Source organism: Labrus bergylta, chromosome 10 (assembly GCF_963930695.1).
Source record: "Labrus bergylta chromosome 10, fLabBer1.1, whole genome shotgun sequence".
Taxonomy (NCBI): Eukaryota; Metazoa; Chordata; class Actinopteri; order Labriformes; family Labridae; genus Labrus; species Labrus bergylta.
The window spans coordinates 17527151-17542386 of NC_089204.1; the positions used below are offsets into that span (position 1 = coordinate 17527151).

Genomic DNA, 15236 nt, shown 5'->3' on the forward strand with positions numbered 1-15236 from the left:
TCATTGCTTCATAACTTCAGCATATGGTCACCTGCCCTCAGTCTTGTTCAGTGCAGCTTGTGTTTTTTTTATTAGCAGTCTTTGGTCACATTTGTTACAAGAAAATTGTGCAAGCTATTGTACTTTTGTTTTTCACCTCAAAAGTCCTCATAAAAACTAAGTAAAAAGTAAAAAAATTAAATTAAACCTGGTGCTCTCTTTCTAAGAATGAACAGTGTGCAGCACCATTCGAGCCATCAACGTTTGTCACCTCTGAGCCCCCGCCTGCTCCTCAAGTCTTATGGAAAGTGACACGGAGTGCTTCTCTCCAGAGAGACACTGTGCTCTTAGTTCATCTCACTGCCTGCCTGTTCCAGTCTCCTGAGTGAACTCAGGGCTCCAAGAGCTCTGCCAGCCGGATGTGCAGTCAAAATGATCTGCGCTTATTCAAACACAATCACAGCAGATTTATAGGATGTCACTTCCTTAACAACAGGGCAAGCCTTACTAACGGGAGAGGACTATGCTTGTGATGATTGGGAATTCCAGATAAAAGCAGCTGGTCATGCAGTGCAAAGTTTCACTGAGCTAAAATGAAGAACAGCTGATGATAAAGCCTCTTGGATGAGTTCGAAATGTTAGGACTACAAAGCAAATCCAGTATACTTTGAATTACAGAGTGCAGTCTAGTTGGTTGGCTGACAGCCCTTTTTCCATCTCTGGTTAATTTAAAAAAGTAGTGATCACCTCAGCTTGACGCCAAAGGTCAAAAAAAGAAAGAAAGAAATGAATGAGCACTTTCGAGGCCTCTATAGTCTGTGTAGTGGCTAGAAGACCAGACCTACATATCTTTGAAGATTTTCCACGATCAGTCGGTGGGACAGCTCTGTTAAGTCTTGTGGTTTTCTGCTCTCTTGTTGATGACTGTGGAAAAGTCATTTTTTACAATAAACCCTCACATCTATTTGTGCTAACCAACAAGTTGTACAGTAAGTCAAAAATAGAAAATGTTCCTGTATAACAGTGTCCTTATTGTCAATTAAATTAAAACTCCTGTTCACAAAGACAGCAACTATGACGACTCTGAGGTAAAATAAAAAATAGTAATAAGAAAAGAAAACAGCCTACTTGATGACATTCCTAAAGATGTCTTACCTGTTACTCAAACTGAACTGCTTTTTTTATTTTTTTATATTCAGTCTAACATTTTGTTATTTGAATAAGCAGAAGTGGCATTTTTTATCCATCCAATGTCATTTCTTACAGTTTTTCCTTTTTTCAGATATGCTTTGGCTTTATGTTTTCCTGCAGGGAGGAAAAAGAGGAGACGTCTAGCTTAGAATCACGAAAATATTAAACGCTAAGTTGTGAGTTTATAAGTCTACAGTTTGCAACATGTGATACCTTTGAAAAGACTCAAGCTAGCCGGTGTCATTAAACTGTCTGAAGTCTTTTTAAACCTGCAACTTTATGCCTACAAAATGTCCTCTTTATCTGCCTGTCTATGCCATATTTACGCCATAAGAAAAAGAGCCTGGCTAAATGCCACCGTCCATCCATCTGAATTCCGTCTGAATCTATACAACATAATTGGAGCTGATCGATTGGAGCAGGACCGTCATCCATCTTAACGACAGGTACAGACGGAAGAACAGGGGCATGATCTGTGATACTGAAGGGACACGTATAGGACATTTAACTTTGAAGGCCCTGAGATAAACAAGGACAGCAAAACTACTGTTTATTAGAAAACCAGTAACAAACTACGCACATTTTGAACACGTCGTGTTCTTTTTCATGACATAATATGCGTTTAAATGTGTTTTTAGAGACTCAAATCACAAAATTTTGAAATGAAATATTAGACAAAATTGGTTCAGATAATTGCTCTTTGTAGCTCAGTTTTAGTTTCCAACAAACACAATTCCCCCACCTAATGGCTGCTAAATGATCCACTAGGTTCACCAGAGATTTGCTTAATTTATTTATTTACTTTTTACTAAAACTAGGTTTTCAAAGCATTTTCTCTCACAGCAGCTGTCGAAAGAATAAAAAAACTCAGCCTGTGAGACTCAGCCAAAAAAGGCAAAAAAAAAAGCTATACATTGAGGTGAAAATCATACTGGTCCAAAGCAGTGTTACAGATAATTACCCATCATTAACACCTTGCTGTAACTTGTAACTTCTCAAATTGTCTGGTACAGTGATTACATTGCTGCAGGAGACACTTTTCTTTTTCCTGCTGTGTATTGGTTTGGTGCCCCTTAATTTAATTCAAGTGACAAATAGCTTTATAAATAAATTGACTTTCACAGAATCTGTTTTGTCCACATATTCCTGGTCCTGTGAGTCTTATAAACACAGTTGCTCTATAATAAATTGCTTGCATGTCAATTAAAGACTGCTCCTCTGTAGAGGCAAGGCAAGCCCATCCATCACCTCTGCAGGCAGTCTGGTGACGAGCAAGCTTGAGCTCGGCAGTACCAGCAGCTCCAATCTCCCAGATTTAAACTGACAGTCGTGCACTCTTACACCTACAGTAAAAAAAAAACTCATTAATTCTCTTCACTTGGGAACTATGCTCTTGTCTCTCTAGCTGTCCTTTATATCTTTATCTGCACCCGTTATTATGGGATCTTTACGGGATCCTTTCCCCTGATCCATACAAAAGGTTATGGATTCTTCACAGATTGCTCAAACAAATCCAATGTATTATATTTTGACAAGAGAGGCATGGATGCAGTATTGGTGTATCTAGTGTGCAATATGTGCAGAATCTCTCTGTATAGATGAAAACTGTAATTTATGAATTCAATTGGAGCACATTGGTCGAGGTGTATCCAGGCTGACAGTTAGTTTGGACCAGAGAGAAATTGATGTCTGAGGTACTGACAGGCACGACATCACGGGCAGTGAGTAATGCACCTCTGTGTTCAGAGAACACTAGCACTGTTTGGTCAATGTTATCAGTGTCTACTGATGTAGAAACTTTTGTCCCCCAGCTACTCAGGACTGATTAATGTGTGTGATGAGGGATTTAGAAACACTGTAAGAACCTAGTTGCAGCTGACATTTTTCTTCTTTAATCCTGTGCCATGACATATATATCTGATACTGACAACGCAGATCATAAATTCTGACACACAAGTCGTTTCTATATATTATACAATTCAAGAGTTGGCCATCAAAGCCTCTTATTTTGAAAGGCTAGATAATGTAATGCAGTCAGTACGATCCTCCCAAAGAGTAGCTTTTGGTTGAACTTTTCCCTGACCTTTTCGATAACTGACATAACAGTGAAAGCTCACTGACCACCTCTGAAGATGAACACCAGCTCTGGCCTCAATGCTGCGCATATTTTTGCATTACTATTAGTGCATTATTATTAATGCATTACTTATTTATAGCATTTATTGCATTACTTATTTATAGCATTTATTGCATTACTTATTTATAGCATTTATTTATATTTATTGCATCCCATTAATCCAGCCATCCAGATTTACCTCATAATTCCCTTTTTCTGGCTACATCTGTAAATTTTGCAATTACTGTACATAGCACAGACTCTTGCACTTTCTGCTTATTTGCACTTCTGGTGAGATGCCAAACCTCATTTCGTTACTCTATACTTGTATATGTGTAATGACAATAAAGTTGAATCTCATCTCATCTCATCTCATTTACGTGTGTGTGTGTGTGTGTGTGTGTGTGTGTGTGTGTGTGTGTGTGTGTGTGTGTGTGTGTGTGTGTGTGTGTGTGTGTGTGTGTGTGTGTGTGTGTGTGTGTGTGTGTGTGTGTGTGAGACAGGAAGACAGACGGTGGCTGCAGAGAAGGAGTAGACCATTAAAGTGATTTACAAAGTAAAGGATCAAAGCTCGACATGATGAATTATAAAGTAGCATTTAATAGAAAAAAGTGATGCTCTGCTCGTGAAAGTCCGGCGAACAGATAAAATTACAGCCATGTGGTTGGTTTCAGTGTCAGTGTAGATTCATATGTTTTCATGTGACCCTGTGACAAGAAACAGTGCAGGCAATTTAGTTTTTATTTGTTCTTCACTCATGTCCCAAAGTGAGCCGTCTTTAAGTATCAGCGCTGAAAAAGAAAAAGAAAACACATCGAGGGCAAAGCTAAGAACTGGCTCAGGGTCATGCTTTGTAAATGCTCTCGAGATGCCCTCCGCTCAAGAACATTTGAGTGAAACATAAAATACCATTTAAACAATTCACTAGAAGGAGTCCACAAGTGTAGTTTTGAAAAATTTCACGATTTCCTATTTCCTAAATACCTTGATGTTCTTGGTGGTATTGACACCATTGGTCTGAATTATTTCATAATACTTTGAAAGAATGGTCATTACATTTTGTATTTAAAACAATGATGCCACCCTCAGGATGACTTGTGATAACTTGAGATTCCTGAGGGTTACAATATTTATGACTAACCTCCAAACTTAAAATTAAAAGCTAGCAAATGTTTGCATGCCAGTAGACTATACAGAGATAATGAGTCTTGCAAAACATCAGCGTGCTAAAATTGTCGATGTGGACATGGAGGCATGCAGATATTAACATTTGCCTTATATCACCACTGTGCAATAAGCTGCCTGCACTGAACCATTTGTAAAACTGTTAAACATGACTTTTAGGTCCAATCTTCTGCAGACTGCTGCACTAATGCACTGTATGACATGAATTTTCCCCTAACCTTTCCTGGCAACCAGTAACCTTTGAGCTCTCTTTCATCCTTGTTAATCGAATTAAGGCTATAAAGTAGACATGATAACACAATAGTTTTGTGTTTGACATTTTCTTGGCATCTCTGCTGATTGCCTGACAGCCATATAAGGGAAAAAAGTGTACCTTTAAATAATGAGATATATTTCTTAAAAAGTAATAAAAGAATGGTATTACCAACAAAACCATCATGGCACTCCTGCAGCCAAAGTGTTTTGAAGATAATTTCAAGTTTTTTTTTATTATTGGAACTGTTTCTACTGTAGGAATTATCTCAATTTAAATCAACTTGTTCAGAGTATCTGGATCACTGTTTGTTAAAACTCTTTGAGCAGGACATGCAGAAACAACACTCACTGCCACTGAATTAGGATGGAGACCAACCTCTTTCAACGTTTATGTTGATAACTTTTTTTTAAAAAAAGCCAAACTATTTGCATGGTTACAACACCGCAGCAATCACGTGAGAAAAATAAGCTTTAAAATAAAAAAATACAATTTCAATGAACCAACCCTAAAAGTATCTCCATAATGACACTTTCTGCTTCTGCCGCTGACCTTTACTTGCCATGAAAGTGTTGCACAATCTGTTCTGGGCCTTTAATCTTTTTTAGTTGTTACAGAACTGCAGCGTACTTTTTGGCACCAAGGACACTGTGGCCACTTGTTTTGTATCGTCTTTTGCAACATTACTATCTAAGATTCCTTTTTACACAAGTTACAATTTCAGCCACTATGACGCACTACATGCAATTTCTCTTAGCTTTCCCTCTCTGTCCTCCTGCTTTGTGAAGCAGCTGGTTCCCATCAATGCCAGCCATGCTCTCAAAATCAATAAGTCAATTATAGTCCCATTAAAATGACATGAGAGCCCTACTGGCCATGATGAGACGCGAGCCCACACCAACCCAATCATCGCTCCACTCAGTCAAACCCTGTCAGAGCCTTCCTCTTGGTCCAGTCTTTACATCGGGAGCACTTGTTTGCATAAGACGCACAGCAGCACTGCATTCATTATCTGAGCTAAATAATGCCTTTCTCAGCTCTTATACAGCAAGTATTTAGATTTATGCACAAGATGCACATGTGAAAACAGTTTAGACTGCAAGGCCTATTGTGTATTTTTTGCTCTGTCAACAATAAGAAGAGAAAAATATGTGTCATGAAGTTTTCTCCTTTGCTTATTTTGCACTATTAGAATCTACACTTTTTATAAAACATATCCGAATAGCATCATCTCTATTTTGTGTGTTAAAGAGGTATGAAGAATATAGCATGGTTTGCCTTAAATGACAAAAACAATCAACCTCATGCATATTCACTATTGAGATTACTTCAATCAGCTGCAATCTTTGAATAAGATAAAACATTATTACTCCCACATCCTCTGATGTGGTAGTAAACAGTTGTTTTTACACTGCACCAGTTATAGAGGAATTCTTATTTGTTGGAGTCATGTTTTTTTTTTTTTTAGTTTGTACCAGCTGGTGACTATGACCGCAAGAGCCACTCTTCCAGCTTTGTTTTCAGTCTCCACCAACTCCTTAAAAAACATAATTTTAGCTGCTAAAGTGTGGCTATGGCATCATAGAACAGTCAAAGAGTGAACAAAACAAAAACATAAACTATGCATGTCTGATGGCTCTGCAAATAAATGGTTGACATTTGCGAACCAGCAAATTCAATTTCGAACGTGGTGTGAAAATTTGATTTCTTTCATAAATATTCAAACTTACAACATCTCCACACTCAAGTCACAGCCATCATCCACAGCACAACTACCCAATGTAAAAACTATTAAAACCACAAACCAAAGACAGTTGCACCACGATCATTAAATAAAATATATCAAAATAAGTACATGAATTGACAATACTAAGTTTACATGACCACCTTAATGCAGGAAACATGTTCAAATTTATATTTGTAATAATTGTATTAATGTGCATCTTGAGAAAAAGATCCTACAGAAACAAATATTTTTTGAAGACATGAAAAACATGGTTTGAGGTTAAAGTGCGGTAATTGATGCTTTTCTAAAATCAAAATTAAATCAATCTAAAAAGAAAAAAAACAGTGAGACATCATCTCACTTTCAACTTTTACATTAAAAAATACATATTTAAGCAGTTTAGTTTCTGTGTTTAATGATTCTACGGGCTGCTGTTATTTTGAGTTTTCTTTTTATTGAAGAGCATTTGTAACTCTTAGAGATAAATCTAACATATATTTTAGCACTTCCAGCTTAGTTCACCTTCACACACACATTTACACTCAAACACACAGACCTCTTAGCTCACATTTTAACCCTCTTACTTTGCAATCGCTAAGCTTTCAAAATAGAACTGATACTCCTAACTACAGATAATATAATCCTGATATCACATTCACACTGCTGCTGTAGCGATACACAAGATTTTGTTGATTACAGTACTCTAGCCCACTGTGTTCTCATCTTACTGAAAAGCAGATGTTTCTGCAGACCCCTGCGTTTTTCTCCACACTTCCGACCAAGTGCTCTCATTTCCTGCCACTGCTCTTCTCTGCAGATCCGTAACAGCAAATGTATCCTATTGCCATCGGTCACGTACACCAAATAAACATCACTGCTAGAGTCGTGTGCGTGTGTGTGTGTGTGTGTGTGTGTGTGTGTGTGTGTGTATGTGGGCTTGTGCATGTGTGACTTTATTTGTTTTGGTGGAATAAGCAGGATGTTCAATTACACAAGCTCAGCTGGTTTAGACAGAGAGGATAGTATCCACCCTCTCATACAAACCCACACACACACACACACACACACACACACACACACACACACACACACACACACACACACACACACATGTGCACGTATCCTTGCCAGAACTGTTTCATTAAAGCTCTGCCAGTAGAGCTGCTCAGGTTTGATCCCTCAACAAGCTACAGGCTTCACAAAATGACCACGAGGGCAGGGCGCAAAGCCATGCAGAGCGAGGCAGATGATCGTGAATTGATTCAAATTAAAGGCTCAGGTCCCTGTCTCTCCTGATCAACGCAAATGTTTTCAGAGCTTTACTGATTTGCAGCAGGCTCATGCTTGTTAAATCTCACTTCTTAAGAAAATAAAAAACACATAAAGACACATTTTTCTCATCAGAAAAAAAACATGTTGATGTCGTCATGGCTGAGAAGACAAAACTAGCACGCAAAAGAATGTTGTAGGTGAGTTGGAAACACAATACAGCTTTCTGACACTTCCCGGTCTGCTTGTTTTTTTTTGGCTAGAATTAGTTTCTGCAAAATGTTCCATCAATTTTGCTTTCAAACTTTAAATATGGAAGACACTGATCCAGTTGATTTCGTTTGTAAAAGCCTCACAATTAGGGCCTGACCCATATGGGATTTTTGAGGCCAATACCCCAATCGGAAAAAAATAATCCAATACCGATATATCAGCCGATCTTTTTCTTAGATATATGTTCGATCTGTAGAGATGGATATAGATATAAACATCTATTGCAATGATCCATCAAATGCATTTATCAGGCACTTGTGGAAAAGATATATAATGACAATAAGATGGTCACTCAACTCAAAGTAACTGCACATGTACATGCATCACCGCTCGACAAACTGGAAGGTGATGATGCTAGTTATAATCCATATAGCACTCTCTGATGGTGACAGACCGAAAGAGAACGGCTAGTGTAATACACCAATACTCAAATAATAAACGCTATTTGACTGGTGAATAAATCTAGTAAAATCGGCACATATCTGTGATAAAATTAGCAGATACCAATCGTCAATGGTTATGCATCCAGCTACTTCTGGTGTGCGGACTAAGTACTTTTTTCTATCTTTGATGTTTTTTGGTCCAACACCCAGCACTTTTTTTACTTTATTATTTACAGACTGACTCCTAATTTGAAGGAAATGGAGTTGGCGTTGTAATATGACTTTTATCAGATTATAAACAGAATTTACTGAAAAGCAGATGTCTGTTTACATTTTTCTGAATCAAATGCGCCATTAACATTTCATCTGCTGTCAGACAATAGCTGATGGGGTCTGAGATTTCCTTACTGCATTAGATATGGTGCATGCTGTCACAGTTCGTCAAAAACATAGAGGAGGTCCCAAGTGTAGAAACTGAAGAATGTATTCCACAGAAAAAGCAAAACAAAGGCTTACGCTGTAAATGTCCAGGTATCAATCAAGATACAAGGAAATGTCCAACTGGGAAAACACGAGGAGAAGTTTCAGGGATGACATATCGTGAACTGACAACAAGAGGGAAGGAACACTGAGACTAAATAGACACAGGGGTAACCTGACACAGATTAAAATATATTGATTTAGGATTGAAAGATATCACTCAGATTATAGAATAATGTCTATGGGATATGAAAACGTACACCACGTGCAGTCACAGATAAACATGAAACAAGAAAACCCAGCTCAGTCCCTCTTCTCTAACTTAAGTAAGGACCACACTGTAGTATTTTCTGCTGCTTCAAAGTCAGAGTTGTTGCTTTTTTATTGCTGAATAAAGCTATCACCTTGGGGAAAGAGAGATGAACCGTTCTCCAGAAGGTGCTTCTGAGCAATATCTGCAGTGCAGCTATAATAAAGCTGAGCAACAAATCTTCACTGTGACCTTTTCAGAGCCGTGTGGCCACTTTACCTTGTCATGATGCAGAAGTTTGTGATGTACAGCAGTCTTTATGTCTCTGCATCTAAGCTTTTGAGCTTTGGGTAATTACAATAAACATTTAATTACACAACTTTTTTAACCATATATAACGTATAACAAAATATATCAGTTGAGGAGAACGAGTTGTGTCTTTGATGTTGGGTCAAGTGTGAGTAGATTATATGTCTGTGCCTGTCAGCCGTATTATTTTTTACCCATGTTTGTCAATTGAAAGTATATCTATGAAAGAAATGAGAAGCTTTAAATGCCTCGAACAGGATTTATTTCAAGGCATTACATTAAAAAAATCAAATATCTATCTGGCAATGACCAAGATAGTTGGTCACTACCAGACAGCAATGAATGACCATCCAAGATAAACGATCCCAGGAGAATAAATACCACTTTTCTCTCAGCACATGGAATTTGATTTTCACAGCCATGTGCACCTAAATAGTTGTGTGTCTTTTTTCCCCTATGAAATTTAAAACTACAATGGTGCCATCATCAGGAAAGAAAATGTAAATAATTCAATCATTTAGCAAATCGTCAACTATAGCTGCAAAACCCCTGACTTCCCATCATCCTCTGCAGTTCTTTGTGACATTTATATATTTAACAGAAATGTTGACTATAGCAAACAATATTTCTGCAGAGCATTAGCACATTATGATTGTCATCATGAAGATGTAAGCTTGCTGACATTCATTTTCATCTAACATCTGTAAAAAGACACAGAGGTGCTAACATGGCTGTATGCTCTTCTGTCCGCATATTATTGACCTGAGATTAAAGAAAAAAATCAACAGGCATTCTGATTTTAAAAGTATGTTCTTTTAAACTGTTTCTAGTTTTAGCTTAGTGTGTGAATTGTATAGTGTGAATTGAATGTGTGGCCATAACAGCCTGTCATCCCTCTCCCTCCTACTCACTGCTGGGTGTGCTGAAGCTCCCATTAATGATCTGGCACTTCAGGTCATTTATTGTCAGAGTTAACACCAGGACAGGAAGAAAACGTAAAATGTCTGCACTGATAATAAAACTACAACATTAAACTGGCTCCTCATCTGCAGTCCTGTTCGCCCCATCCATATATAGCTGTTAAAAGGTTAGAGCTCTGTTATATTGTTGTGTGAAATTCCTCTTCCAAAGAAAAAATTAAAGTCATTATAATTTTGTCAGCAATGACATGTTAGAGAGAGAATCTAGTCTTTTGTTGAAATTTCTATCTGTGTTCAAATAAGTCAAAAACAGAATACAGAAAGTTGATGCTGACAAATTGATCATCTCTCTCTGTAAAGTTAAATTAGCGTAGCCTTTGAATGCACAGAGACAAGAGCTTCATGAAAATGGATGCAGAGTGAAACTATTGAGTCATGCCATGACTGAGATGAGCCTTCACACTTTAGTTGTTCAAAACACTGAATTATCAGCAACATGAATACAACTGAAGAGCCCATGCATACTGAATATCAATTACAACCACGAACAATCTCCACTCTTTATACATAAGAGCTGGGTTTACAGCTGTGAATAAAGTAGATTCACAACAATGCCTTCCGTCACTAAGGCAACAGCTATAAAACTGTGTTATTGTATTGATAGTTATTACCAAAAGGGAATTTCACCCATGTCTCATAAACATCTTGTTATTTTATATCAGTATTGGAGTCGAATCTCTGGTGTAAGAAGTAAAAATCTCTCCCCCTCTCCTCTCCTCTCCTCTCCTCTCCTCTCCTCTCCACCTCCTCTCCACCTCCTCTCCTCTCCTCTCCTCTCCTCTCCTCTCCTCTCCTCTCCTCTCCACCTCCTCTCCTCTCCTCTCCTCTCCACATCCTCTCCTCTCCTCTCCTCTCCTCTCCTCTCCTCTCCTCTCCTCTCCACCTCCTCTCCTCTCCTCTCCTCTCCTCTCCTCTGCTCTCCTCCAATGTAATAAAGGTCCATCCATAATTAATGCTCTGATATATCAGACAGTGCGTTCTCTTCTAAGATCTTGTAATGTTCCGAGAGGAGAGGTGTCATTTGTTTTGCCTGGTTAAATCCTTGTTAGCACAGAATGATGGATAATGTGTCTGTTCGGGTGATTCTAAATGTGTGTTGGTTTTTGCGTGTCCAATCAGTAGAAAAGGAGGGAGGAGCTGCTTGCGTGGCATGCTGCATGGAAGAAAAAAAACAGGTATTCTTGTGTTTCATTTTTCCTTACTCAACCATATTAAATGTACCACTCACACACAAATGGGGTGTGACTTCCATATGAATATTTCAGAAAAAAAGAACCACAGCTTCTCTGCTTTTGGACATGATGAATTAAAGATAGAGGCTTTTAATCTTGGTATCTTGAGTCAAAAATTGACCCATGCCCCTCTGGCTTTAGAGTTTTTGGACTTTAATGAAATCTGTGCAAGATTTAAAGTAACACTAGAGTGAGGAGTGTCTCTGAGGACATTTTTTATGATGCTTTGATCCAAGTAAGAACCACTGTCTCTTATGTAAAACTTAACTTTAGCTTTATGCCAGCCATGTTGTTACACTTCTGCGTTATAACTACCATACCTAGGAACCTCATCAGCAGTTACAATGTAACTTTAAGTCTTAGACACAATGACCTGACAGAATCAACAAACTATGTTTTGAATTGTTAAGAGATGAAAATATTTCACAAAAAACCTTTTTTTATGTTTGATTACAGGGGCAGATCAGAGTCTGATTCGGTCCAAGGATTTTCTATTATTTCCCCACAAAGCTTGTCAACAGCTCTTTTCTGGCTGCAGAAGAAATCAATCATGTTGTTCTGCATCAGGCTGCTGTGATGTTACCTTGACACAATATCAAACTTTAAACAGCTTTCACAGCGACAGCCAAGGTAGCACAAAAACAACTTTCTATGGGCATCGACTGCATAGTGTGGCTTCATTTTTAAACCTCTTTTTTTTTTGCTTTTCTTTTGGGGTAGTTTCTGTGAAAATGAAAAGCATTCTTCCACAGCTCAACCAAGTTTCCAGCATACTCAGCAAATAGCAGTGTGAGCTCTGTCCTTATGCAACAGGAACAGGGAGACAGTATCTTTAGTCCCCTTGGAAGAATGATATTGAAAATATCTTTACATTTGCAAAGTGTTATTGTAGTGCATTCACTGTCATACCAGGTATCGCCCATAGGCACACTCCAAACATATGCCATTGACAAACATATTCATACCCCTGTGTACATTACAAACACATTAAAAGCAGAAAAACAACAATAGTAAGCAAACCTCTGCAGTTAACTCTGCAAATGCTGCTGAATCCTGCAAATTATTTATAGTATTTTGATATCACATATAAAGATGTTCATTTCAAATACCTGTGCATCCAAATTTGCATTAAATGAACCAGCCCAACCAGAATATAAGAGCTTTGTCCTCATTTAAAAAAAAAACTGTACCTATACTTAATTGGGTCATAGAAAACAATCTTCACAAGGAATCAATCACTTGTTCTTTGTATGCAGTCTAAATCAGTCTCTGCAGACAACATGAAACAAAATGCAAATCTTCCATATAAACGTGTCAGAGTGACCTGTTTTTAAAGAAATGTGTCAGAGGGTAAATACATTGATTCTGGATCTGTCCCACTGTCTTTCACTATCACGCAGGAGTCAACACTTTGGTTTCCATGGACATCATTTCAGGTGTTTCGGGCACCATTGTCTGCTGGCTCTTTGCAACATGGTCTGATGACTCCCTGGTCTCTTTGTGTGTTTGCATGCTTGTATGTGTGCCTGTGTACTGATGCAGAACGGTGTGTCCGTGTACCCAGCATACTGATGCTGGCTGTGAGCAGAATTATGAAATACTCTCTTTACTCTCTGCCGCATCACTTTTTCTCTCTGCTTTTCTATCCTGTCTTTTTTGATCTCCCTCCCTTTCAATCACTACACATCCCCCTCGTCTCCCCCTCTCCTCCTCAAAGATACACACTCTGAGTGTCAGACGTGGCCAGGGTGAAAGAGTGACGGCACCAGGAGACCGACAGCCACAGAGACAGACAGAGATGAAGAGTTACAATAAAGGGGAAACCTTTAATTTCTCTACAAAAAGCTTATAATGATTTGAAGCTGTTCAATATCATGTTGTCACACAGACAGGAAAAATCACAGTAACACACGGTTACAGTGCTGCTCTGTTTTGTGAGTCACTCATAAACATAAAACATGATCTCAGTCTCTTTTTCTCCTCTTCTTTCATTTGATTTCTGTTATGATGAAGTTTGTGATCATGTCACACCTTCAGTGTTCAGTTAAAGAGACATTTCGCTATTTTGGAGAGTATGTTATTATATCCAGTGTAAGAAAACGACTTGGATTTTGAAAAATGATTCTGAAAGCAGTTTTTCCCGCAATTCCACGTAATAGAATTTGTTAATCTAGAATTATTCATTATGATAATAACTCCTTAAATTCATTTTTACAAAGAACTTTGATGAAAAAATATCCAAGGTTGAGACAAAATGTCTTTTTCACCATTTTCGGGCAACAAACTAACTATGAAAACTGTAAAAACATGTTGTAATCATTTTGTTCCAATTTCTTTTTCTTTTTTTGCAACTTGTGAGCCAAATCACAAACCTTCTAACTAAAAATGTCATGTCTGTACAATTACAGTTTGCTCAAACTAATACTGAATAATAAATTGTAGCTTCCAGCATCGGTCAATAATTACCAATCTTAACTAATGTGTATGTGTTTATGGTTAATTCTCCATATTCCCATTTCAACAAAAAGCAGTAAACGATAAAAGGACATATCCATGTTTAAAAGTCTTGCTTGCTCTGCGGCGCATCAAAGATGAACCTTAAAAGGTTCAGTATTCAAGCTGTGACGCTGCACTAAGACTAAGTTTGCTTCAAGGTTTGTCGCATGCAGTTTTATACCTGAGGGCATGTTTATAGAGTGCACAGCAGTCACAATAAACAAAGTGAGCCACTGAACTCTTCACATTCACTCAATGAGTCAATGAGCCACACTGCACACTCGCATGAGAAGATACACACAGGAATATAGTTCTGAGCCACTTCCTTTTATACAAACATCAGTGTAACAGTTTAAAGAAGAGACACCAACATAATTATCCTGATGCTTAGAAACAAGACGCAATTAGAAAGAACACCTCAAGAACAACTGTCTGTGAATCAGACACTATGTACAATGCTGCCTCTCTGCACACTCATTTGTACTAAGCTGTGAAGAACTTGTGTTCATCTGCAGAACACATCATGAGCACAACAGTGTCAGATGGATAGGAATGCAGTGATACAATCAAATGAAAGGAAATGGGGAAATGATTCCAATTCTTGACCATGCACACACACATAAAACAAAAAATCCAATTCATGGTAAGTAAATCTCACCTTCATGTTGCATCCCTCTATTGCGGGTCCACTCTGAAGCACATGCTTTTTTCAGAATGTGTGTGGGGACAAAACAGAAAGAAAGTGTGTGTGTGTGTGTGCGTGTGTGTAAGCTTTAAAATCTGTCGCTCCCACTCTACCTCTGGAGTCCCAAGGGAGGCAGAGGATTGGGTCCCTTTTCGCAGCTAAAATGTATAGGTTGTAAATGCACTTGTATGTGTGTGAAATGTGTGTAGCCTCTCTCCTGCCTGTTTTTTCAATGAAAACTCCTAAATCCTAACATGATGCTCTCTGCCTCCATGTATCACGCTCGCCTCCGCTTCTCTCTCCTGTGTGTTTCCTGTATTCCCTTCTCCTCTCAGTCTCACTTTCCTCCTCTCCTCTCGTCTCACCATATCGTGTGTTCGTCCACTTCCTTCTAACTCTCTCCACCTCTCTCCCTCCCTCCCTCCCTCT

At 38.3% G+C, this 15236-nt stretch overlaps 1 protein-coding gene across 2 annotated transcripts in view; it reads right to left on the reverse strand.

Annotated features, from left to right (window-relative positions):
- Positions 1 to 15236, reverse strand: part of LOC109997363 (inactive phospholipase D5) — a 57629-nt gene that overhangs the window by 30274 nt on the left and 12119 nt on the right. Inside the window, exon 1 of one of the 2 annotated variants that reach the window (XM_020651829.3) lies at positions 14781 to 15175. The exons of the other annotated variant lie outside the window; for it this stretch is intronic. Coding sequence (XP_020507485.2) covers positions 14781 to 14786 — 6 coding nt within the window. The 5' untranslated portion in view covers positions 14787 to 15175. Of the gene's footprint in view, positions 1 to 14780; positions 15176 to 15236 lie in introns of those variants that run through there. 2 annotated transcript variants of the gene reach the window in all.